A 27,619-nucleotide genomic window follows, 5' to 3' on the forward strand; every position below is an offset into this window, starting at 1 on the left:
ATGCACATATACACATATTTATGTATTTGCTTAGACCACAGTAAATGTATTCAGGTATATGCACGCCATATATCTCTATCCATAGATGACATGCATAGTAGATTTTGACTGTTTCTTATACGTTATCTTCAATGCATTTAAAATGCTTTCTTTGCAGAATTTGAAAACTGATTTAGCAGAGGCAAGAGAACAAATAAAAGAGTTACGCAGTATATGCAGTAACTTGTCATCTCATGTAGCTGTGAAACAGGAAGAACTCTTCCAAAAGAATTGTGATGTGATCAAAGCTAAGTAAGTATTTCATAATTTCATTACCTTCAAATCTGAATCTTCTCGAAAAGGCTACTGTTCCACTTAAAAAGCAGTATTTTACATTAGAAGTATTTTTGTGCAACAGTGTATTTTAATATCATTCTGTTTCCACAGGATGTAAGGCTACCAGTTTATGTAGACTAACTCTGATATATTTTGACACTTGGTCTATTTTACCAGTTTTTGAGTGGGTATAGACTTGTACACTTCTGTAATTGGCGTTGGGTCAGAGAACTACCAATCTCTACTGAAAGTAACAAACTAACAGTATGATTGGTGACATAAATATTAATTAGAGAGGCTAAATGCCCTGCACTTGGAAAAGCTTTAAACCTAAGTTTGACTTTCTAATGAGAGTCAAATCTGACAAGTCAACAAAAATCTACATAGGCCTGTACTAAATGTTTAAAACACAGTGACTTAAGCTTTATTTTAAGTCTCGCACACTATTTCTTTACACTGAATCTGTAAGATTAGTGCTGTGTTATTTGAGTCTTGGAAAAGAAATGAAGGACAGAATGAATTATATGAATTAACTAGACTACTGAATTCCTCAGAATGAAGGTAATGGCAGAAGACAATCAGTTACTTTAGCTGGATTGTCAGGAAATTGTCCATTTTTCACTTCTTTGTTTCAGAGGCATACACAGTACTTCGCTTCTATGTTAGACAAATAATATTCCCTTCAATATTCCTTCAAACTGTGGTTATACCTGAAGAGCTGCAGTTGGGATGTAGAAATCATTGGTATGGATACTTCTCTTTGCTTTCCAGGCAGAAATCATCTTTCTATAGGGAGTCAGTATCTACGTGTTTTTGGAAAAAAAGCCCCAAGAAATATTTTTGATGCATCTGACCTTAATTGTTACCCTAGTATTTGTTGAAATCTCTGCAAGAAAAATGAGATATTATTATTTTCATGTTTAAAAGGAATAAATACCAGTTGAGTTTCAAAAAGTCAATAAAAATAGGCAAGTTTATTGGGAAATTGTACTGATAGAGGCAGTCAATGGAATTTGTGAAATTGTGTGAGGACTAGGGACAGCAAAGAAGGCATTTTAAGGTTGGATAGTTAAGGTAAGAAAATTTACTGCTTGATGGTTTTGATTTACAATAGTCTGAATTGGCCAAATCCTTGAACTTCAAATTTCTCAAAATATTGTATTCTTTGCTATTTGCTGGAGCTGAAAAAGATCTTATTTGCAAATGTCTCTATTCTTCCCACTGCTCTGTCTCCTTGTGTCCTGGTTTTAGATAGGGTGTAGTTAATTTCTTCTCAGTAGCTGTTATAGAGCTGTATTTTGGATAGTGCTTATTGGAATGAAAATGGTGTTGATAACAAACTGATGCGGGTTTTTTATGCTAAGCTGTGTTTATCCTAAGTCAAGGATTTTTTTTTTTTCTTTTCTTTGTCCCATGCCCTGCCAGTGGGAGGGAACACAGCTGGGACAGGTGGCCGGAACTGACCAAAGGGATATTCCACACCATAGAATGTCATGCCCAGTATATAAACCAGGGGGGAGTTACCTGGAAGGGAGACTGACCTGGGTTCAGAAAAGTGGGCCTGACATCAGTCAGTGGGTGGTGAGCAATTGCATTGTACATCACTTGTTTCCTTTTTATTATCACTATTGATATTATTTAGCATAATTTTTTATTTTATTTTCAATTATGAAACTGTTCTTATCTCAACATGCAAGTTTTACTTAGATTCTCCTCCCCATTCAGCCTGGGTCAGGGGGTTGGTTGGGTGTTGAGAGAGTGGCTGCAAGGTGCTTGATTTCCACCGGAGCTTAAATCACGACACCCTGTCTGCTGCCTTCCTACCTTCCCCACCTTCCTCCTTTTTTAAAACAGACCAGGAACACAGTTGTAATTATTAGAAACAAACTCTGGAAGAACAAAGGAAGGAAAAAGGCTTCCTTCATTTGTTGTCTTCTTTCATAGGGAGCGTAGGCAGATCCAGAAAAATACACCTTGACCTCACTGGGTTTAATTTCAAACTCCTGAATTAGTTGAGAAATTCATTCCCTGGTTATATTTTTCATGTTTGCATTCAGTACAGATTTTCTGGATCTATTTAGAGTCCCTGATAGCTTTTCCATTCTCATGTTTTCAAAGAACATAAAATCTTGCCCATTGTTTCTGAAGATTAATTCCAATGCATCTCTGTGATTTTTGTTTTAAAATTATGCTAAATGCAGGATCTAGAACTTTTTGATCTGAGCAGTTGGCGGTCTGAGTCTCACTGACACAGAGCTCTGGTGGAACTCTGAACATCAAACTGGAGAGGTTTCCTTGACTCACTGAGACTTTAGCCTTGCTGTCACAGGTATCCAGAAAATGTTAAACTGCTTGCAAATATAGTAAGCTCTATTCTAAAATGAATTAGAATTTCTTGCCCCTGTATTTTTAGTGGAAGTGTGGGCCATGACTTTATTCCTTTGATTAGTGCATAGTCCAAATGTATCCCTGATGATTTTCCAAGTACTTCTTTTGTAGTAATATTGGGTTTTCTTCCCCCTTAGTTCGCACTCTTGTCAGATTTGAGTACCAAAACTGTCCCTACCCTTAACAATAGTAATGACTTTAAAATAGTTATTGTCAGGACAAGGTGTCAAATATTTTGAGTCTTTCTGCAGTCCAGTTTCTACTGTCTTTGTGTAGCATTCTTGCCATACTGAAAGCAAAGTCTGCTAAGGATATTGGAACAACCATCTTACTTTAGTAGTTGAAATAATTTAGTAATGCTTCTATTTTGACTTAAGAAAGACCTGACTTTTTTATGCCATGCTGATTATTGTTGTGCAAAGAGTACAGTAATTTCTGTAAATTTCTTCATTTCCCATTGTATTCATCTTGAGCTATTATACTGGAGACAGAGAGGTATTTTTTAATTCCTCAGTACTACCTAGTGATTTCACCATTAAATGAATTTAAATGCTCTCAGTGTATCATAGTTTTCTTGTTTATGGGAAGTGTAGGGATGATGGGGAAAAAGTAGACTTAAGGAGTGCTTCAGTTTGGGTCTTAGCTGATAGAATATTGGTTTTTTCAAATACTGTTGCTGGTGGTGACTTTTTTCTTAAATTTGTGTCTGTTTAGAGTTACAGTATATTGCAACATTTTATCAATATGTGCTTATGTTTGTATACTGCAACATTTTATCAATATGTGCTTATGTTTGTATACACATATCCTACTTATATCTACGTATATACACTTTCACATATAATTTATATATTTTACGTGTAGATGTATATATTTCTTTATCTCTGTTTATGTACTTATAGATGCCTATGTATACTTATCTATGGGTGTGTATATAGGCACTTATATTTTAAATGTAACTCATTACCTTTGTTGCATTCAATTTTCAATTTTTGATTGTTTCTTCTCTACATGCTCACCCAAGAGTATGATTTTTCTGGGGACACATGCCAGGCAGGTGTCTGTCTTGTAGAGTTGTTTACTGCTTTGAGTAAGCATGTTAATATATATTTTGATCAGAAATTAATTTTTGTCTTGTAACTTTTTTTTGGATTATCATGGGCTTGATTTTATATACTCTCTTTGAGCAAATTGCTCAAAGCAAAGTAGTAACAGAATCACACAGAATCACTGAGTGGCTGAGGCTGTGGAGATTGTGTAGTTCTGCTGCCCCAGCAGGTTGTTAGACACTAGATCAGTGATTATTGGGTCAGAACCACCTTGGTGGGAGGGTGTGTGTGTGAAGGAGGAAGGGATGGGTCAAAACTCATGGAGGTGAGGTGGCGTCATATCCCTCCTGGCAGGCCCCTGGAACCCACAGGAGGAAGCCCCGGAGTAGCTGTCAGTCACAAACAGCCCAGGAAAACTACAACACAGCACACCTCCTGCAACCCCTAAGCCAGCCACAGATTGGCAGGGACAGTGAGGACAGTGCCCCTCACCCTGGCCTAGAACCCCGGAGTGGATGGTGGGTCAGAGACCCCAGCTGGGGGGGCTGGCCATGGGATCCAGAGTAGAAAAAACCAAAAGCATATGTTTACCATGTGTCATGGCCCTGCCACTTGGATGTGTGAGAGCTGATCTTCCACAAAGTCTCAGTGGTAGCTATATGATCTCTCTTTCCCTCTTTCTCCTTCTCTCTTTTTGCTCTCTCTGCTTCTCTTTCTTTGCTCCTTTTTTGATGCTTTGGGTGGCTTGGAGCTGGAGGGAATGGGTTTTGACTTAAGTGTTGTGGATTAGTATGTGGTGGATTGGTATTGTGGTGGAACATTTTGTCTAACTTGTGTAGTGCCTTTTTTGAACCTTTGCCAGGTTCCCTTGTTTTCTCCCCTCAATTAATAAAGAAACCCCTTGGGAACAAGTCTGTGGCTTATTCTCTTGATGCTATCTCAAGGTATTAAAGAACCCTATATCTATATTTAAAAGTAAAACTCCTGGCTGGGCCCATGAGCTTGCAGCTCCCAGAGTTGGAGTGTTACACAGCTGCAGCCCTCTGCTCCAGCAGTATCAGCTACAACAGGGCTATCCAGTATTGTTGTGTCCAATTGAGTTTGAGTATGTCCAAGAATGGATACTCTGCAACATCTCTGGGTAGTCTTTTCCACTGTGTGGCCACTTTTAAAGGACAAAATCACTTTATTATATTTAGCTGGAATTCCATCTGATTTTTGTTTGTGCTTATTGACTCTTTTCCTTTCACTGTGCATCACTTAGAAAAGTCTGTCTGCATCTTCTTTCTAGGCTCCTATCAGGTATTTATACATCTTGATAGTATACCTCTGAACTTTCCCTTCTCCAGGCTGAGCAGCCCCAGTTTTCCCAGCCCAGCAGATGCTCCAATACTTTCATTGTCTTTATGGTCCTCCATTGGGCTCAGTCCATCATTTCCATGTCTCTCCCTTCCTGGGGAGCCCAGAATCAGACAAGCATCAAGATGTGCCTTAAAACTTTTGAATAGAGGGGAAGGATCGCCTTCCTCCCCCTGCTGGCAGCGCAGCACTGTTCTCCGTGCAGCTCAGGATGTCACTGGCCTTTGGCACAAGACCACATCACTGGCTGATGGTCAATCAGGTGTCCACCAGAATCCCCAGGGCACTTTCTGACAAGTTGCTTTCCAGCTTGTCAGTCCCCAGACTGTGCTTTTAAATGGGGTTATTGCTCCCCAGGGCTGGTAATTTGTACTTGTCTTTGTTGAACTTCAGGCCATTTGTCCAGCCTGTGAAGGACTCTCTCAATGGCAGTACAGACATCTGTTGAAACAATTAACACCCCCCATTTTTGTGTCATCAGCAAAGTTGCCACTGTGCACTCTGTCCCATTGTCCAGGTCATTAATGAAGATGCTAAAAAGTGGTGGCCCTAGTGTTAGCCCCTAGGATGCTCCACAGATGCCTGGCCTTGAACTGGTCTTTGTGCCACTGATCATAACTCTTTAAACCTGGTAGTTCTGCAAGGTTCAAGGGAAACTTACTGTCCACTTACCTACGCTGTACCTCATCAGTCCATCTATTGGCATTTTATAGGAGACAATGTCAAAAACCTTACTGCAATCAAAACACACTGCACCCACTGCTCACCCCTTATCCACTGAGATAGTAATTTCATCAGAGAAGGCTGCCAGGCCAGTTAGGCGTTATCTCCTCTTTGTGAATTCCTTATGACCACTCCCAGTGATTATCTTGTCCTTTATGTGGTTCATCACCTTCCCAGGGACTAAGGTATGGTTGATTGCTGGTAGTTTCCCAGACCCTTCTTCTTGAACATAGTTCTTCCTGAAGAACCTCTATCCATGCATGTCCATGCTTCAGTCATGTGAGTTGTCCCAGCTTGTCTCTATGATCCCAATGAGCCCTGCAGATCTTTCATTCCTCCAGAGATTTTCCATGGGGGTGTGCTGTGTGCATTTGAACAGCAACTTCAGATGCGTACGCAGTTGTGTTTATTTCCCAGAAAGACCCTTAAGAGCTTCCCCCATACTATCAGCACTCCCTTATTTATGTGCATATGGTGGAGGTAGTCTTCCCGGAGTGTTCTGATGCTCATCACATGGTCTTTTCTGTCCATATTTACCTGTGTCCCTTGCTTGCCAGCCCAGGCCACAGCTTCCTCACTTGTTATTTCATCAACATCGCTGTCCCCTACCATTCCTAGTTTAAAGCTCCCATCATCAGATTGGCCTGTCTGTTGTCAAAGGTGCTTAATTCTGTGTATTTATTTGTATTGCACCATTGGTACTGAATAATTCCTGGTAGGATGAGCATAATTTCCTTTTTCTTGTGTAAAAATGAAATAAAAGAAGGATCCCCCATTGATTTGTAATGTAAAAATAGTACCTCATTCACTAAAGAGGAAAGTAAGTTAAAGTATGTATCTGAATAAATAAAGTTTGATTTTAAAAATGTGTTGTAAAGGTGGTGACAGTTTCCTTACATTTGGAAATCCTTGGATTTAACATGAGAAAACATGTTAATGTGTTCTGACTGTGCTGCAGTTCTTGTGTGACTGCAAGGTTTAGCTTTCCCCCCATCCTCTCCCCTTAAGGATTTGACTCAAACCCTGATAAAAGTCAACAAAAAAAGATTCCCATTGACCTTAATACACTTTGTGGACAGATCACTAGAGAACACATAATACTGAGCATTCTCGAGTGACAGACACAGATAACTGCATTGATGTTTGCATACAAATTAAAGAGCAGCAATATAGCAGACTGGTCTTGGCAGTAGTTACTGCCAACATTTCCAGCAGTATCTGAGGATTCAATGTTATCCCATGTTTTTCCCTTCCACAACAAAACGAAGATCTGACTGGAGAACCTGTGTAAAATTAATATAATCTGTGTTTTAACTGCAGTGAAAAGTTGTGTCATTTCTACTTGAACTACTTGTTTGGAGACCTGTTGTACAGCTGCCAGAAAGTGCAGATATATTACTGTGTTCTTATTTCTGCTGCTGTGTTTCTGAGCAGAATGAAATTAGTACATATGAAGTACATACTGCAGTTGTACTTTGGTTTTCTTAATGTCTTTAATGTACCTCTGCCCTTGTTAGCTTTGGGGAACCACTTTACATTTCATGAAGAATGGTAGGACTTACTGTTAAGTCCTAGTAAGCATAGTGAGCATGTTAAGTGTCATCCTGTGTTGGTCTGTCAACAGGCTTTTTTAAACAGTTCTTTTTAACAAAATTAAGTTGTCTGACTGTCCTGTTGTGGTCCACGTAATTTAAATTCTTATGTAATTATTCAGATGTATCTTTATTGAATTATCATCCTATTAAACAGTGGCAAAGGTCTTCAGAAATGTTTTTTGGAAAGTTCCCTTAAAATATTTTCTTTGTCATTCTGCTTTTTCTCTGGAAAACACAATGAAGTTGGTATTTCTGCTTACCTTTTGTATGCTAATATTTGCCGGGACATCTCAACCGTATTATAAAATTGCAATGATAACTCCTGTTGTAAATAATTATTCCAGGTGCAAAGATGATGCTTATGTGTTGGAGGTTACAGACACAATTCTTTGAGGAAGTAAGGAAGAAAATTAGTTGGAGTGCTAAGTGTATATTTCAGTATGTGTATGTCTGCGAGATATGCTTGTGAATTAAAAAGCAAACTAAGCATAAAATATGTAAATAGGGATTAATAGTTATCTGAACTTTTAATATATGTTACAGAAAATATTTTAAATTTTTAATCATCATTTATAATAAGTAAGAGTTACTGATCTTCATTCTTAGTTTAGAAAATCCATCAGCAGTACAGTTAAATTATCAAGCAGGCTGATTATAGTAGCTTTATCCTATGGTTACATTACAGTGTGATTCCTATTATTGTCTTCATAGAACTTTTTATTATTTTATGTAATACACACTGAAGTGTTTGCTTATTTTGCTTATGGTTGTTGCAGTATGCTGTACGTGTAGACAAAAAAAAATTTATCAGCAAACATACTTCGTGTGTCTAGGGAGCAGATGCATTTCAGAAAAGAGACTTGCTTCAAACATACTCTGAAAGTTAAGAAAAACTTGTATCTCCTTCTGATAGTTCTAGTTTAAAAAAAAACCAACTTATTTTACAGTCAATGTGTTCTACATATTTTACATTTTGACACTGCTGAAGAGTTAACTGAATATTGATTAGAAAACAATGCAGTAGCGAAAATCCATTTATTTTAGAACAGTTAATGCATTAGAGGGAAATTGAAAGGCATTCCATTTTGAACCTAAACTGCTTTGTAGATATTTCTCAAAAGCGTGTGATATTTTATATGTAACTTCTAGTGTTTGCAAGGTAATTGGCAGAAAAAATAAATGAAAATAGAAAGCTCATTATCTACAGTAAAGTTATTTGAATGCAATTCTTTAATGGAGTTTGTTCTTTTTTTGAATTTCTTTTTATTGCTCTTTTTGCACAGGAAGGAGTTACAGGAGCTGCAGAATCTTTGTGGACAAAACACTGACTATACAGCACAGCAGGCTGAGCTGATAAAGCAGGTTCAGGCTCTCAATGCTAATACACAAAAAGTAATGAAAGACCAAGAAGATGCTCACACAGCTGAAATAACATTATATCAAAAAGTACGTTATTCTGCTTTAGGATCACAGGGTTCATTTTAATATCCATCTGTACAATATCAGTGGACAGAGTAACCAAAGCACTTTCTAGTGTTGTATCCTTTATATGTCTATATTTTTATTGTTGCAAAATATGGTTGAGTAGCAGAGTTTATTGGCTCAATTACATACCTGTGCATACATTGGATTGATGAGCCTCAAAAATTAAGATTTTGTTGCATCTCTAGAAAAATAGGAATGAGTTGCGAAGTATATAAATTTCTTTATGTAATTTTGTGTTATTTGTGTTTATTTCTTCCTCTGCTGGAGGACAGGAGCTTTTAGTTACTGAATTCTCCAAATTGCTTTTCTTAGTTTGGTGGGAGAAATTCCTTTTACTTGTAAACAATGTATGTGTGTGAATCGCAAATAATTTTAGTGATTTAAGATACAAAAACCTGCTCTATCAAAATTAACTGGAAAAATTGTTGCTATAGTATCTTTTTAAAATATTTACATTTGCAGACCAGTTTCATGTTTTTGGTGACTGTCAAGGAAAATGTTGAGCTGGCACACGTGTACTACTCAGAACTTCTTTTAGGTTACCAAGTTATATGGATTTGTTTTTCAGTTTATAAGAAATATGGAAGATACGTTTGCTTCCTTTTTAGAAACACTGAGAAGGAAGAAGACAAGTAATAAGTTGTATATATAATTTTTACACACCTTTTACCATCTTGGAACTACTTTCACAAATTGTGTACTGCCAGTGCTTTTTCCCAAAAAGGTGTCTCCCTCTGTCATCTTACTTAGAGTGTGCAGTTTGTAATAAAAGTGTGAAACTAGGCCTCAGTCAAGCCAGAATCAGTACTGGGTTTCTAAAGATGTTTTTGATTACCATTTTATAGCTCATAGTGCCCAGCACATTTTTATGTACTTAATGCTGTACTGTGTGCTGCAGTTTGCATTATAAATTTTGTGGAATTATAATTTTTTGTGGAATACCAGCATAAAGAACTCCTGTATAGAAAAAGGAAGAAAAAGTCCCCCCCCCTACAAAGCTCTACAGTTTACTATTGACTGCAGTGATGACAGACATTAAGTCTCTCATACATTACAATAGTAACCGAGTCAAGCAACAGGTTGTTCAGAACATTTATGAGGCAACAGGAGTTTACCTATTTGGGGCAGACAAAGTAAATTATAGAATGAAAAAAAGAGAGAATGTAGGTAATATGTAAATATGTTAAAAAAAAAAAAGGAAGTAAAAGAAAAAGAAGTAAAAAAAGGAGAAGTGAAGTTCCCAAAGTCAGAGTGGAATAGAATTTATAATGTTTGTGGCAGATTGAGTTGAGAGCTTTGGAAGGGAAAACAGACAATCTTGTTCTGTATTTCTGTTCTGTATCATGACAATCCTGTTCTGTATTTTTGATTAGAACTGTATAAAACACCCAACTGTAATTGCTTCAAAGTAATGTGTGTTTTTCAAATCAGAAGATACACAGTTCTACTGAAGTCACACAGTTTGGAAAACTCAGTATCTATAGAAGTAATACAAATGTCTATTTTCTCCTTTGAATGAGAAAGGCAAACTATTGCAGACAAATGTTTTTTCTGTTTGTCTTCCCTGTATTAATAATATGCAGGCTGCAACACCTAGATAAGGATGTGTCAGCTACTCCATAAACACAGTCACAAAGGAATATTTTCCTACTGCTTCAAATGGCATTGAGCCTATCAGCATGTACATCCTGTGATATATTGTCCCTTACTGCAAGATCAGTGACCTCTCTGGTCAGATAGGCAGTATATGCTATAGCTTAGGCAGTGTGGTTGACTCACATATTGCAAGTTCATTTTAACAGTCTACCATTGAGAAGAACAGATCTTTGTGCTGATGTTAATGTGTAGTATGAAACAGTGGACTGAAAAAAGAAAAAACTTTTCTAATAAACCTGACAAAGGTCATAAACTTACACTGGATTATGTGTAAATCCAGTCAAGACCACAAATTCTCTTCCAAGTCTAACTGTAGTGAGCAGTGCGTAAAGATCTGCAATCTCTTTTATCTAATTGCGTTGACTTTACATACTGCTCTTTTTTTCTCTAAGTGCAGATTTTAAGGATACTGTGTTCTACGTAACTCCTTTACATTAGAGCTTTTATGGAAACAAATTGGTATCTATTTCATATTGCAGCTGTAGTTCACATTCTCAAGGATAGAGAATATTTTTCTAAAATGTATAGCATCTGTTTTAGTGGTCCCAGATGCTCTGGGGAGTTCATTCCTGTGCTGGATTTAATGAGACTCCATAGATTTGTCCTCACCAACAATTTCAAGGTGGAGAGATTTCAATCAATACTAGAGATAATAAGACAAGAAGAGATTCTGAAGTCCTTAGCCAGCTTATCACAGTTTTCTGAAATTTACAATTTAAGGCCCTTGTTTTTATAATGCAGTACTTTCACTTATCTGATGTGACCTTTAGGACCTATGTTAATCACACTGATTAAGTCTTTCAATGGAAGGCCCTTTTAGTGGAGCAGAAATATTCCAGTAATTTGTCATTCAATGAGAAATGATAATTCATGTCCTGGAACTCGGCTCTCAAATAGAGAATACTGTGGATAATGGTATAGTGGAAGTCTGTAATGAAGAAAACATTGTTCAATAGTTAGATTTTTGGTGTAATTAGAAAACACAGTAAGAGTTTTCAATTATGGAAGTATGCATCAAGTGCACCAGCAAGTGGATGAAAAATATGAAAGTGATAGATATACTTTCAGATGTTAGTTTTGTACCTTTAGTTGCCTTTGCTAGTGTGTCAGTGGGTAGAGATAGTTTACTTTCCTTCAAGCCTGAAAAATTGTAATCAGGACATCAAGTTACTGTGTTTACCATATTAAGGTTAAATTTTACCATGTCCAGTATGTTTTGTAACTGCAACAACCTTTAAGCATAGTTAAAAATACATAAATGTGTTAATTTTTATGTAAGCAGCATCAAATTCACAAAATAAAAACTAAACCCATACAAATCTGTAAATGGCAGTAAAAATGCAGGTTCTTACGCATATTGGAATGAAAAGCATAAGTTCTTTCACACATGATAAGAGAAAAACTATCTGTCTGGTCAAATATGGTGACACCCACATCAGTAATAAGTAAACCATCATTTTCCTAGTCCACTTTGTATATTCAAGTTGTGAGGAACTCAGATCTTCAAGAGATTCACATACTTTAGTTCAAGCTCAGATACTGTTTTCTATTGTTGGGAAGTGTGTTAATTAGCTTAGTCTTTTTTCTTGTATAGCAAACATCAGTACAGTTGGTCACATGCTAGCAAGTAAATTTTGGCATCAGATGTGCCTGTAGGCTAAAGGCGAATAAATCCTGGGTAAACTCTGTTTCTTTTAGGGTGATGTTAAATTGTGGACTCAGAGGCGTTGATTTTCATGCTTGAAAAGCCCTGTACTGATACTCTTAGTGTACAGTAGTTCCTGTGCGTAGCGGTGTAGATTGGTATCTGCAGAATATTCAAGTATCTGGGAAAAAAAATTAATAATCTATAAATAAAATAAAACTAAACATCATGAAAGGGCTATGTACCGTTTGTCTGGAGTGTCTCTTCAGCTACACTCTAGAGCTTTACCAGCAGATTTCTGTCCTTGTTCTTTTCAAGTTCTCATAAACAGCATGGCTTGTAAATGGCTTTCTGCAATGGTGCTATAATAATTTCCATTATAGTTTTAGTATGTCTCAATTTAGACTGACTTTTTTTTTATTTATGTGATTAGTATTACTGTAGGTTAGGGTTCCTAAATGACTGGACATGGCACTGAGTGCTAGGGTTTAGTTGGCATGATGAGTTTTGGTCAAAGGTTGAACTTGACGATCTTGAAGATCTATTCCAACCTTAGTGATTCTATGATTTTATTTACTCAGGTCTCTGTAATACACTTTTTTAGGGTGTGAGCATTTAGATAAAACATGTAATGTTGGAGAATATTTGTTCTATACCCAATGCTTATATATGGCTACTGTTATGTTTCATTAGATGGATCTACCTTAGTTCCTCACTGGCGATTTTGAAGGAAGTCTCCTAAATGGCCCTGCTCCCTGTACTTTAGTTGATACCACAGAAAAATTCATGAGAGTATTAACTAAATGCCTTTTGGAGTATGGAACTGGAAATTATTTTGGAACTGAAAAGTATGCCCCAGCTGTTAGCTGGCATGTAGTGCAAGGAGCCATCTAAACCTAGTTTAAAATGAATCCTGCACACTTCTATACTGTTAGTGTTGGTCATTTGTTTCAACTGTTTCACTCTGCAGGTTTTTTTCAGGCTGCACTATGATTCTGGCTAGCATACCATACCACACCACACAATAAATAGCATGGGTTAATTATTTAATTTTGCTAGGGTTTGTTGGAATTTCTCAGCTTTCTTTGCTCTGATCTAAGATAATTTTGCCATAACATGTATTTAATGTATATCGGTAGTACTTCCTCATCCCACATTATCAGGCTGTTAAATGTTTTCTATTGCATATGAGCAGGCATTAGAGTTCCATTTTTTGGTTCTGGAATTCCTGGGTTTAGTTTGATATTTTTAGGTTACTTGATGGCATTACATTTTCTGTTTTAAGTAACTCTTCAAAGGTGTACCAAAAAGTGTTTTCTGGTGAAATCAGGTAAATCAATATAGAAAATTGTTAGGATAGCTAAGAAATACGGAATACTTTATTTTTTTGCAATTCAGCTAAGTTACCCTTTCTGACTGATGAATAATGCTCTTGTGTCATACAAACTAAATTTATTACAGGGTACTGATTTCAGATACTTCTAATCTTTTCTCCTTTGTTTTTAAGTACCTTCACCTGCAATAATCTGTACTGCCTGTCAGAGAAAGGGCAGCTGTAACGCCTTAGAAAGAGGTTCTGAAAGTATAGTCAGTGCAACAGTTTTTGCAGAGCAGTCTTCTGTCACTTGCTAATGCTTTTTTTTAAAAAAATACCAAGTGTCATAAAATGTAACAAAGAATTATTTAAAATATTTTCCTTTTTATTTCTATCTTGTAAACATAAATATTTTTTCATAACTTTGTTGGGGGATTACCAAGCTCACTGGGTAAATCTCATGTCCTGTTGACATTCAGGTAAGGTATAACCATTCAGATAGGTACAGTCAAGATTCCACTCATTTCTTCTGTGAAGCTTGCTAGTTCTGAGATAAATAATTTACAATATTTTTTCTTTCTCTGGCTGTTCTATGCAATGTTCCTTCTCTAATCATCTGATCTTCATTTTACAATGCTTCTCCACACCTGAATTTCTTTATTAATGATAGACCTATTTCATTGTGCTGTGCAAGTCTTTGTATTTTAGAATGTGCTCACTCTAATGTGATTAATTGTAGTGCCTCTTCTGAACAGGGTCAGAAATGAGCAGTAAACCCCAAAATAATCCAATATAAACATTAGGCACTCATTAATCCACAAAACAGTAAAAGAAAATATGGGGATCCAAATGGAAATTTAGAAGCTGTTCCAGTTGTCTGTGGACAGTAGATGAAACTATTTATTTTTGTACAGATAATTTTAATTTTGAAAATTCCTGATATTAAATTCCTTAAAAAAAGAATCTGTGTACTATTAAATAGTACATTGGTGGTGTTTAAAAAATATATAAACCTTAGTGTAAAGAGATGAACAGTATGAATGGTTTTTTGCACATAGGTTTTAGCTAGTTTTATGCTTGAAATATATGTGTTTTGTGTTTTAGTACTGTTTTCAAAGCAGGAAAGGTTGGAAAAGTTTGTCCAAGTCAAAAGATGTGCTATTTGTCTTGCCCTGACAAATGCTGACTACCAAATACCCATTAGCTGCATTAGGGGATGCAGCTGCCAACTAGGAAAAGACATCATATTTTTGATGTTCTCCATTCATCTTACTAGGATGCTACCTTTCAGATACTATAATTACAACCATTTAAGTACTTCTAGTCATAAAACCAGCAAATTGTCATACCAGGATGATCTAGCTAATGAGCTTATATAGTTATAGCTGGAAGTAACTGTGTCTTGATGTTCCATTCATTTGGAAGGATATTATCTAAAAATGCATGTTTTTGATAAATGAACTGTTTATTTTCCTGTGAGATACTTACTGATTTTTCATAAGAAATTGGCTAATCTTGAACTTAAATTTCTAGAGATGATGTAAGCATTCTTAAATAAAAAAGAAAGATTCAGTAGGCACAGAAATTTCAATGCAAATGTTTAATGACTTGGAGCCATTTGAAATATCAATCTGTCTGGACTTTGAATTAATTTTGCCTGAGAGACATGATCTCTGATCTGCCTTGGAAATAGGCAAGAAGTAATTTACTTTGTCCTAAGTGGATTTTGAGAGACCACGGGAGTAGAAAATGTTAGGAAGAAGGAAAGGGGAGATTATTATTTCCAAATTTCTCAGAAAATGTTAGGTAGACAGTTTACCACTTGAAAAGTTGTGACTGTTTTTCAAAGGCTTTAACTTCTAAGTGATGTAAACAGATGAAAGGGAGAAAGGATTGTAGAATTTAAATAAAACTGGCAACACAAGGGGTAAAATGAAGAGTAAAATAGTGTTTTTACAAGTAAAATATCGTGTCAATTTCTTGTGCTTACAAACATTATTGATATATTTGGAAAATCTGATTTTCATATTTAATTTTTTTTTTTAATTGAATGGCAGAGATGGATTTTCCAAAGAAAACTGTTCCCTACAGGTGTACATTCATACCTTCTGTAGATTATTTTATGGTAGAATAGTCAGAGGGTATATTGTTCATTTTGAGAAAAAAGGACAATCAAAGGAATGAAGGACTGAAATGAAGAGAGGAAGGAATGTATGGTTAGCTAGTGAAGGTGCAGTTGTGTATTTCCTTTAGAATCTGTACTGTTTATTCAACTACAGATTTATTTTCCAAACTGTTTTTTTCTCTTTTTTAATGATGAATCATTTTAAATAATGTTTAGATACTTAAATGGAAAAAGATGGGTAACAATGGAGGTATGGGGTGGTTATTAACTTATTTTGCAAGAATAAGAGAACTTATTTTTGTCAGATGGCATGTACTGCTAGTTTTTTAGAACTTGTTTTAGAAGTTCTTTGTGTGTGTGAAGTCTATTCTAAAGCAATTGCAAAATATATGTATAATATTCTGGTTTCAGAAAGAACAGTTGTACAACAGCCAGGGATAAGAACTTACAGTATAATCTCTGGGGTTTATAGTTAATGTGAAAAAAATTCCCACAGAATAATTACACAATCATTTTACACTTCGTACAAAATGCGATAGGCATTAGTGGATTCATTGTATTTCTATCCGAGCTATATTTAAAATGTTACTTTTAAAAGATGAAACTACTTTATAAAAGACAATAATGGTATTTGGTATTCTTACTCCTGAACAGATATTTTAACTTTTTTGCCTATTCTCAGGAAGGGATTTTCTTTTCCTTTTGTATTTTCTGTATTTTATATAAACCGTTCAAGAAGTAAAATCAATCCTGATTTTTAGATGGCCATTTCTATTTATAAATGCTATAGAGAAGCAACTGAAATTGATAATATTCTACCATGAGCTGTATTTTTCTGGAAAACTTATTTCAAACTTAAAGTTACAGTGATTGTTGCAATTTTGAAATGTATAGAACTGAACAGGGGGCAGGAGGACAAGTGGGTAAAAAAGAGGGTGATCTTTGTGGATAAGTTACCTAAACCATACTTTCTGTATTAATGTGGTTATCTGCATTGGAGTTATTTTTAATCCTAGTATTTCTCTTCTCCCCTCTCATAGCTTTATAACGAGTTGAGTTTATGTTTTGAAACTGTTAAAACAAGTGAAATTCAACTGCAGCAGAGCTGTGCCTCTCTTCAGGATCACTTACTTGAAAAAGATAAAACAATTTGTCTGTTGCAAGTCCAACTTCAGGAAGCACATAATGCTTCTAATGCATTACATCAGAATTCTTCTCCAAAATATCAGGTGCAGGTGAGTCCTCTTCTAGAATAATAAAAGTTGTTTCTGCATTTAAATTAAGCTTCTGTATCAGACAGTTTTAAAGGAAATTGCAATTTGGTGTTTGTTTTTCTTTTTTTTAGAAACAAACATGCAACTATGCTGCTGCAGTACTGTAACAATTTCTGCTGTTGCTAATCAAAGCTACTTCACAATTGAATCTGTCATGGGGAAAAAAAGAGTAATGGTGTCACTGTTCAACAAGACTCTTATTTATATTCTCTAACAAAGATACCAAGAATAAAAATAAAACCATAGTGCTACTGTTACTGAAAACAAATTCACTGAAAAAATTGTGAAGTATCTGAATTTCTTCTGTCAAAATGAAATGTACTGTTTCTGATTTGTTACACTTTTCCTGACCATGCAAATAAATTTGAGATCATGAATCTAAAGAAAGTTTTATGGTGGAGAGAAGCATTTGTCTAAAAATTTCTAAGCTTTAGTGTGCCATTTGGAACTATTACCATAAATACATCCATCTAACAGGCCTCCAACTTTACAAGTGTACCAGGTCTTACATGTATACTCCTGACATTTTCTGAAGGCCAATTTATGACTTGAAGAGAGTTTGAAAGGCTTTGAAATTATCTACCCACATTGTTTTTGTAAACACCGTTGCTTAGTTTCTTCCATAGATATGTCAGTGAGGTGTACATGTGAGTTTCAGTTTTACTAACACTCTTTCCCTTGATTAAGTAGAGAAGTGAAAATAATTAAGGTAATAATGCTTGTTAAATATAAAACTTTGCTTAGCATGGTGAGATACAGTAGATCTGTAATCAAGGATTATATTAATAAGAAAGTTGAATATTAAGAAAACCCCATAGTGTTTAATTCCTCAAGATTTGTGTTAATAGTAACCTGTTGTAAAGCAAAAAACCTGGATTTGTTCTGATAGTCTTTCCAGAATAAATATTCTAACTTTATTTGTTGTAAGATTCTTATTCTGTACTGTCATAGTTTGAGATGGCCCCCCCGGGAGTCAGGGGCTCAGAGGTGATTGGGTGCCAGGACAGTGTTCCCTGGAGAGCCAGTCACCACTCATCTTGTTCGCTTCTGCTCAAAATCATATATCACAGCACTGGAAGCTGTTGGTATATTTTCTGTTGGTGTCTGCTGCGTGTAGGTGTTGAAAGCCAGGGGGTGGCTGGGCTCCTTCTTCCTCCCCTCCGCAGTGGGGAGGGGAGCCCTGCGGCCCCCCTAACTCTGCCTAGGCCAGAGTTAGAGACAGCATTGGAATGAGTGCATGTTTGTGAGGGACGTGACTCACAAAACAACTGGTAAGTGAGAAGAGAGAGGTAGGCCTTGTGGCCGGGCCCTCTTCTTCCCCCCCCTTTGCAGCCAGGCTGCAGAAAGGTGCTGTTTTTCCCTCTCACTGTTCAGTGGGAGTGGATTTTAAGGCTCAGCATTGGAGCAGAGCCAAAGTGGATGGGCTAAATACAGCTCAGTGCCAGGGGAAGAGAAACCCCCAGGCGAAATTAGAGATGGACCGGAGAGAGGCCCGGAGGATGTCCTTCACAGTGATTTAAACGCAGGACAGCCGAAAACCCGGAGGAAGAATGAAATTCCAGGATGTTGATAAACTGACTACACTACAGCAGTCTACGAAACAAGGTATGAGAGGACAGACTCAAAGCTTGTCTTTGTTGACTTCGAAGGAAAAACTGCAGCAAACAGCTGAAGGTTGGTAAGGGAGTGTTCAGGGGCCCCGAACACTCCCATGAGACAGACTGCATTACATCAGCCTTGGAAGGCTTTTCCTGGACTAAAGTTAAAGGGAGGGGCTTAAAGGACTGATAGAAGTGTAATAATATATATATATATAGTTGCCTTTAATTTGTATAGTATTTATTTGTGTAAAATAAATGTATATATTTCCCCTTCCCCCTATAGAAGCCTCTGGCCTGAAAGTTTTCTCTTCGGTGTTGGGATAAATTGTTGCAAGGGGTGGGGGAAGCCTGGAAATTGGATTTTGGATTTCTAATGTGGCTCAAACTGCCACATGTATTTATATGATTTTTAAAGTTCCACTTAATCTAATGATGCAACAATTTTGTTTCACAAATGACAGAATACATTCTTTTAAGTATTGTGAAGTGTTTACCTCTTGTTATATTCCAGACCTCTTCCTGAGTCTTGAAATTTAGGCATTTTTCTTTTAGAAGTGATTTTTTTTTAGTGATTTTTTTAAACATTATAAACTTAGTCTCCATGCAGCTTTGGATTATAGTTTTTGAATTCTCAGGCTGTATTTCTCAATAAATCATTGAACTTTCATCATATTATATGGCTCTGAGGAGTTCTTTACAGTTTATTTTGTCATGTGATTTGATTTTTTTATCTTAAAAGCTTTCATTATGTCTCTGGATTATTTTTCCTGAAGTTAAGGAGGCCTTAGTTGTCTTTGTGAAGTGATCTCATAATGCTTTCCTCCATATACAACACCTGTATTGCCAAACCTGGATATTGTGTGACAGTTTAGTAGATTCTCCCCCTCTATCTACTCTGCTCTTGCGAGATCCCCATCTGGAGTGCTGTGTACAGTTCTCATGTCCCCAGCATAACATAGACAGGGAACTGTTGGAGCAAGAAGGAACATGACGTTGACAGGAGGATTGTAGCATCTCCCCTACAAGGACAGATTGAGAAAGTTGGGGCTGTTCAGCCTGGAGAAGAGAAAGTTGTGTGGAGACCTCACAGCAACTTTCCATTATCTAGAGGGAAGCCAGAGAGGGACTCTGTCAGGAACTGTAGTGACAGGACAGGGAGTAACGAGTACAAATTGAAAGAAGGGAAATTTAAGGTAGATATTATGATGAAATTCTTTACTTTGAGGGTGGAAACGCTGGAACAGGTTGCCCAGGGAGGTTGTGGATGCCCTAAACCTGACAGTGTTCAAAGCCAGGTTGGATAAGGCCTTGAGCAACCTGGTGTGGTGGGAAGTCTTCCTATGTTTCTTGAACATGTGAGACACTACAGGTGACTCTTTCCCACTGAGTAAACTAAGCGTTTATTGCTATTACTTATTTCTTATATTTAAAGCAATTCTGTAACTGTAAGATTTTTTTCTCCCTTGAAAATACAGCAGCTGGATTTCTTTAGTTGCTCCTGGTATAGAGCTTTCATGAAATGCATTTCAAATCCAAGTAGAAAATTTGACTTGGATCAATTTTCTTTTCTTCTTTAAAGAACTTCAAGAAATTTCTGAGGTCAAAAGTAAGATTATTTTAAAAGTTAACGACAATCTACATTAGTGATTCAACTTTATACTTGATTTCCTTTGGATATTTTAAATTAATTGCATCCAGCATGGGTGAATTATTACTGTTTGTTGATTTATTCCCTGTCTTCTTCCAGTGGTGTCTGAACTTCAAGTGCTTTCACCAGTATACTCCATGTAAATTAGCATGTAAATGTGAAGCAGTCCTAAATTCAGTTATGGTTCACTTAATGGTGAACATGGGTGCAAATAATTATTTTCCTATGACCTTCTGTTGGCTTCCTGCCATATTTCATAGAGAATTTCTTTTTTCATTAGTGAATGTAAGTTCAGTTGGACATTTTGCAGAAATATATTAGTTGAACATTCATGTGACCTGTCATGAGCTCAGTCAGATTATTTACCAATCTTAATGTAGAAGATAAGGTAGGAAGCAGAAGTAGACAACTTGTGATAATGAATGTAATATAGTAAGCTAAATGTAGTGTATGAAGCTTCATTTTTCAGTCAATTAATCTTAAACCAGGCTGTGGTGGGACAAATGATTAGTGTTACTGAGCAGCCTCATAGGGAAGGAAACGTCTTTCATTAGGATACATAGCTACTAGGTTTGTTGAGAGATGTTGAAGCAGTATGTGCTTAACATGCTTAATGTTTTCTCTTGACTAACATTCTTGCATTCTGCTATAACAAGTATCCCAAATTTTATTGACATGCAGTCCTGCTCTGGTTGAAAGGCTACAGTATGCCTTTTCGGAATGTATCATAATGCTCATTGTTGGCTGCATTTTGATGACAGACAAATTTCCCATCACCAACTTCACTATCTTGTATAAATTTTAGAAAGGTAATGGTTATTGTGTGTTTCCACAGCTGAGGTTTCTACAGGGGAAGAAAGGTGATTACTATCACTCCTTCTCTGAACTGTTAGATAAGCATAATTCTGTTCATTTGTGAAATTCTGAAGTTAAACATGATTAAGAGGAGCCTCCTAACTTACTCTGCTATCTCTTGACTGCAACATTAGAAAACAATGGATTTGGAAGTGAGGCTTAGTTAACAGGACACCAAAACAATGTAGGCACCTACAAGTTTTCCTATTACCATTCCATGAAACAATCCTTCCTAAAAAAGTAAGTTGGTTTAAATGCAATTTTATTTCTGCTATAAAATACTGATTTCTTGAGCATGTTCAGATTCATGAGTTGCTGAAAGTTCATCCAGTGTGACATGCTAACAGTCTGTTGACAGCACTGATGTATCTTCTTCAGACATTCAATAGCTAGTATACATCAGTGCTGCATATATTAGCACTAACTTTTTAGTGGATTCGCTGTTGAGATTACATCATAGTCAGACAAAAATGAGTTTTATATTATTGGCTTTATTAGCAAGAATATCTCTTTTTCAATAAGGGTAAAATATGCCTTTTTAAAATGTTGTAATCTTAATCTAGTCAGCATGGCACTTCTGTTGGTGAGGGCAAACTTTTGCTTCATTTCATTTTGCCTGTTCTGCTAATGTGTGTCATAAAGAATTTGAGTCTGCTTTACAATAAATTTCTATTTACATATTAGAATGTATGCATTCAGCAGCTCTCAAATGCCTGATCTCTCCTCAGAGATTAGCCACCTTTGAATTTGGAAGTTATTTTAGTTGGATCTATGCTCAGGCTACACAGTAAAAAAAAAAAAATTAAATAATTTTCAAGACATAAGCTTGTGGGGCTTGATTAATTTCATCTCATGTAATTGTTTTGGTTCTTTTTCATTATTGGTGTTCATTTTTAGGTCTGAGATGTATACCATACCTTTAGTCATGTAATTAGTATACCATAACTATTACCAATGTGAATAGTAAGTATTTAAATATATTTTCTGAACTGAAGCTGTAATTTCTGCCTTAACTCTTAAGTTTTTACATGTGCAGACATCAAAGACAGTATTAAGAGGTGATACTTGATCAAAGAACAGTAATTAAAAGACATGTAATTTTTTTTTTATTTGTAACTGTAACATCTGACAGGTATGGGCGTTCTACCTAATACAGTTACTTCCACTTATTTCTCATTATGAAGTTTTTACAAGTAGTTCGAATAGAAAACACCAGTAAAACAATGAAATAGAAACTGCACGTAGATGTAATTGAAGATTAGAGGGAAAAAAAGCTGATTTGTAACTAAAATAAAAATTTATATTCATATGTGAACTATGTAAAGAAAATATGTCAAAAAAACCTGCATCCATTATTGCCACACAAAAATCTATCAAGTCTTGTTTTCAGAGTATAACTTACTTTTATCTCTTAAACATTAGTATGTCAGTGATTTCAGTTTATTAGGCTTCTATAGTAGAGTCTTTAAAATACTGATTTTGACTGAAATATAAATGGTAAAAAAACTTAGCTGGACAGGGTAATTATAGTTTGTTTTAGTAGTTCTAGATTTAGTCCAACATACTGTGAATATTTAAAGTCTATGTTTGAGGCTTAATTTTCTGTTTCTTGTTAATGATGCAGCATAAAAAGAGGAAGATATCCTGTTCAAAGTGTGGTGCTGTAAATTTCATTTTATAATTTTATGATAATTTCAGTTACTGAAACTAATTCCTAACAAAATGCTTTATATGTTAAAATTATTTTGGCTTTACTGTTAGAAAACTTATTTAATTTATTTTTAGTCAAAGTTTCTCAAGCTTGCACCCTCTATGGATCAAAACTTGACAGAAATATCTTTCTGTTTTTAGAAATACTGAACTAATTAAAAAATAACTTAAAATCATCACAAAGATGTCAAAATGTAATTTTGTTTAAAGCAACTAACAAATACTGTAGTATAAAGTTATTTGTACAGGACAGGATGAAATGCGAGTGGTCATTAGAGCTGTGTAACTGCAGCACAGTGAGGAAAGCAAAAGATTTTATCACTGTTTGCTTGAAGGCTCAGGCTTTGAAGTAATAGAAAAAGAAATATGCAACTGAAATTGACCAATTTACGTGTCAAAACTTTATATATGAGTATATAACTTTATATATAAGTAAATAATTAGTCTTTAATGATGGAAAATACCAATAACATTTTTCAAATGGTTGTATTCCCCTAATTGAAACTAACTGTTATTTGGTGATTATTACCTTTATAATAAGGAGAGGTATAGATTATAGTTTGTAAACTTGAGTTTGTTCCCTGTTTAAATATATAATAGTAAAGAACCAGTATTTTCTAGTATTTGAAATACATAGATAAGTATAATTTTAACTTTAGCTTTACAGCATGTGTGATCTTCAATATTAATGATGTCATTTTAATTTTTGCTATTTTTATAGCAAATTATTTATGGTAGCTTCCAGCTAAGCACTTTAAAAAAAAAAAACAAAAACAAAAAAACACTAGTGTAAGTATATGTCTGGTTGTTTCTTAGTCAAAGCAGCAATAATAATTTCTTACTTTCCAAATGTTTTTTCTTATACTAGCATGTCATGAGACTACATTTAACAATGTCCTGTATACATGTCTTTTAAACAAAATGGAAAGGAGAAAATACAATATTGTTATTTTTCTATAGTCTTTTATTTGAGCTGCACAGTTGTGGGATAATATAGACACATACAAAGGACTGGGTACTCAGTGGCACTTGTCCTCAGAAAAGCTGTGTAGAGTTATAGCTTGTCTAACAGTCTGTGGAGTCATTGTTGCTGGTAGGATCACAGTATAGTAGCACTTGATCACCATAAAATGCAATTTTGGTTACACCTGGGTGTGTTTAACTATGACAATTTGGGACTCCACCTGCAATGTTGTAGGTGTGCCAGGATGCAGGCATGTGTTGTCTATAAAATAAGGAATAGTGGTTTGTGCAGCTTTTGAAATTACTTTAAAAAAGGAAAGAAATGCAGTGTACTTTAAGAAGATACTATAAGTTTTGAAAACTAATCTACATCCTGTTCTAGAGTGTTAAAAAGACAGAAACAAACAAAAAAAAAAGAGCTGTTTTGAAGAATAGGTTAATTTTCATTTAGTTTAGTTTAACATTCCATATATCTATTTTCAATGTAGAATAATCAAAAAGGACCACCATACTGATAATGTGGGTTTATAATGCAAAGAGCAACTCAACTTTAACTACTCTATTGTGGCACTATTCATGCTGCTGTAATAAAACTTAAGAACGTTTAGTGATTTTTTTTTTCCCTACAGTTATTCAAAATTACATTACCCTTACTGAAAACTGAATGGCTTTTAGTGGATTAATTAAACTATAGCTGGTTTGCCATCTGGGTGCTGCTTGTTTAGCTGCTTTCTCACAGAAAGATTTTTTACTGATTGAAGAATATTTTTTTGTTAGAAGACAGCTTCCAGACAATAATTTCTAAAATAGAAATGACATATGGACTATTAATTGTTATGAGGTTAAATTTTGGGTTATGAAGAGGAAACTACTTGGACATTTCTTTCCAATATTCAGTTTATTTTCATTCATCCACACACACACCCTCAATCCCCTCATTCTGTTGCAAAATGCTCAGGCTCTTAAAAAATAAAATCTGTTTATAAATGTACAAGGAAATAATTATATTTTACAGCAAGATCACCCATGACATTATGTTGGAGTCCAGGGTATAGGCTAAATGCAGAAAAGAAAAAAAAAGAGAAAGGGGGAATTAACTAAATCTGATTTTTATAGCTCAAGTGGTTTCATTAAATTAGAGTGCTGTGTGCTACTGTTCATTAATGAACTTGTGCCATATGCTTTAACTGTTCTGGTCAATAGCTGATAAAGAAAGGCTTGTGTTTAAAAAAAAATGGATAAAAATATCTTTGTGATGGGCTTTTATCAAAGGACTTGCTTTGAATTCAGTAACTACTACTGAGGCAATATGGCTCGCAATTTGCGACCCAAAGGTAGTCATACATTATTGGAATACAGCCTACTGCGCTTCACATTACACAGATGTGAAGGCCTGATTATAGCTGCTTCATAATTAACAGTGATCCGATTTGTTTTGTGGCATAAATGGTGCATGTGTAGAACATTAGCCATGGCACTCTCATTCAAATTCAACTCAAGGGCTCAGCGGCAGGCGGGTCACGAGCTTCAGGGAGTAGAAGCACAAGCTCCTCCATATGTTCTTGCTGCATCTTACTATGGCTATGAGTGCAAGATAAGTTCCCTAAAGAACCTAATCGTGTTCTGTAATTACAGCGCGGCTTTCTGCTGGCTAGAAATGAGGGAGAAGCTAAAACACTCCCTCATCAGATAATTTGTAAATTACTTTACATGGCGGATGCCTAACTCAGTTGGTTTTCAACTGCTGAAATTATAAATAATTGTAACAGATGTGGCAATATGGCTGGCCTCCAATAAATGAGGCCCTTGATAATTTGGCCGACCCTTTGACAGGCCAATTTAATAAAATGTGAACAAAATCTTCTTGCTAATAATTTATCATCCCTTTTCCCAATAGAATAAATTTAATTACCCTAGCAGTTAACAAGGTCACACCCAGATGCCAAACTCGGCTACAGTTTTGATAATGCAATCAGGAATTGAGAGGTGATGACAGCGTTGTTGTTTTTTTCATTACCTGGCTTCACATAAACACAGGTGGCGTAGCTTTCTTGTCAGTTTTTAATAATTACAGGCTATTATGGAATGCATAGTTAGCAGATTGAAAACCACACTTTAGTGAATTTGTTTGAGTATGATTGAGGTTCTAATGTACGGAGATGATAATGCATAACAAGCCCATTCCCTAGTTTACACAATTAGTGCACAGGTTTGATTTTTACTTGTGATAATAGTGTAATAGTTCAACAGATAACAAAGCTGCATTTTTTGGAGCAGCCTCACCAACAGCTGAAGGTTTACATTTTTTGCTTTCTAGTACTGAGTATGTAACTCAGAAAAATATGCTTTTTTTAAACTTACCTGGTAACTTACAGTGTGAATATGTGTGGATATATATATATACACACACGCACATCTTAAGATATCTTGACTGTCTGCATTTTGGTGTACTTGGTCAAGTAGAATCAAGTAGAATCTTGTGGTAACTAATTAATAAGCTCTTTAAACACGAAAATGCTAGAGAAGATGCTGTAAGAGTTCATAAGAAAAAAAAAAGAGAAGAAAAAGAAACTTAATATAAACTTAATAGAAACATATAAAACTTAATAGAAACTTCTAAGAGCCATAGTTGTAAAGCATTGCTTCCAAGTGTATAAAGATATTTTAACCAATCTTTAGTTGGGCTTCTGTAGTGTTATGTTCTGTTTATAATGTCTATTAATTGTAATGTATTAGAGCAAATAGTACTGATGTTCATCAATACTTGTTGAATTTTTGCATGCTGTTCTCTGATCAGTTTAATGGGAAAAATGCCCAGTTTTATTGTGTACTTGCTGCTAAAAAGTTGCCAGTCCAACAAATACGTAAGGAAATGAGTGGCTGATTTAACAAAAAGGCTTAATGGAATCCAGCTTTGTCTTGTTACTTCCTTCCAGTGATGATTCTTCTGAATGTTTTTGCAGACGAAAAAAGTTTTTCTTATCTTATAATTGCATATTTTTCCCAATAATTTGGAGCACTAATTTCATACTATGAGGTCTGATTTCCCTAATGAGAATGGGAAATCTTTCTGATGGTCTTCAGAAAGAATTGCATCCTCTTTTCACCTCCCTATTCTTCTCTAGAAGATGATCAGTGTGTTCTTTTTCATATGAATTTCATATTAATTGTCATGTGAATTTTGGAGGATGCCAAATATAAATGTTATGAGGATGCATGGATGGTGTAAACCCTTTTCTGGCTTTTAGCATCTTTTGGCAGCTCATGGGGACACATGAGATCAAGGTCCAGGCTGGGTAAGTTACTCTTCAAGAGTTTGCTAATGTCACCCATCCTAGATGTATGTGCAGTGAACAGAGATAAGGCTGTGACAATGGGATTTCTGTGCTGCAGAAAGGAGTTTGCAAATGATGCTGTGGTGACCATTGCCTCTGACTTAGCTGCCCAGCTGTGTAATTCAGTAACAGAATAAGAAGAAACCTTGTTTCTCATATATTCTTCTTGTATCTAAACTGTCTCTGAACACTTTGTGCATCATGGCTTTGCAAGGCATATGGCACCGGATTCTTGGAGTTTTGACTGGAAGAAAACTTGGGGGTATGGGTCATGGTCTGGTTGGGTGCCATAAGTCAAAAATACTGTACATTCTGATTGTTCATGTGTCCTCTAGTCTGAGCTGTAAGTACACATGAGGCTGTGTTGTTAGTTCTGAAGCTCTTAGATATCTGGTCTTTTGGTACCTGCTCTTTTGCTTGTTCAGGAAAGTCATGCAGAATAGAAGTGTGATGGAGCACAGCTGTATTTTCTCCACATTGAATGTACTCTTCGTGATAGCTGACAACAGTGGTATTTGATTGTTTTCCCTAAGTGCAGTGGATGGTTCCCCATGTGGTACAGCTTTGTGACAAAGATG

At 35.7% G+C, this 27,619-nt stretch overlaps 1 protein-coding gene across 1 annotated transcript in view; it reads left to right on the forward strand.

Annotated features, from left to right (window-relative positions):
* CNTLN (centlein) overlaps nucleotides 1-27,619 on the forward strand; it is a 193,965-nt gene that overhangs the window by 52,999 nt on the left and 113,347 nt on the right. Inside the window, exons 7-9 of the mRNA XM_018080913.2 lie at nucleotides 158-291; nucleotides 8,713-8,875; nucleotides 16,696-16,890. Of these exons, the coding sequence (XP_017936402.2) occupies nucleotides 158-291; nucleotides 8,713-8,875; nucleotides 16,696-16,890 (492 nt within the window). The remainder of the gene's footprint in view (nucleotides 1-157; nucleotides 292-8,712; nucleotides 8,876-16,695; nucleotides 16,891-27,619) is intronic.

The sequence above is a fragment of the Manacus vitellinus genome, unplaced genomic scaffold, assembly GCF_001715985.3.
Source record: "Manacus vitellinus isolate BGI_N305 unplaced genomic scaffold, ASM171598v3 scaffold_50_pilon, whole genome shotgun sequence".
In the NCBI taxonomy this organism is placed as follows: domain Eukaryota; kingdom Metazoa; phylum Chordata; class Aves; order Passeriformes; family Pipridae; genus Manacus; species Manacus vitellinus.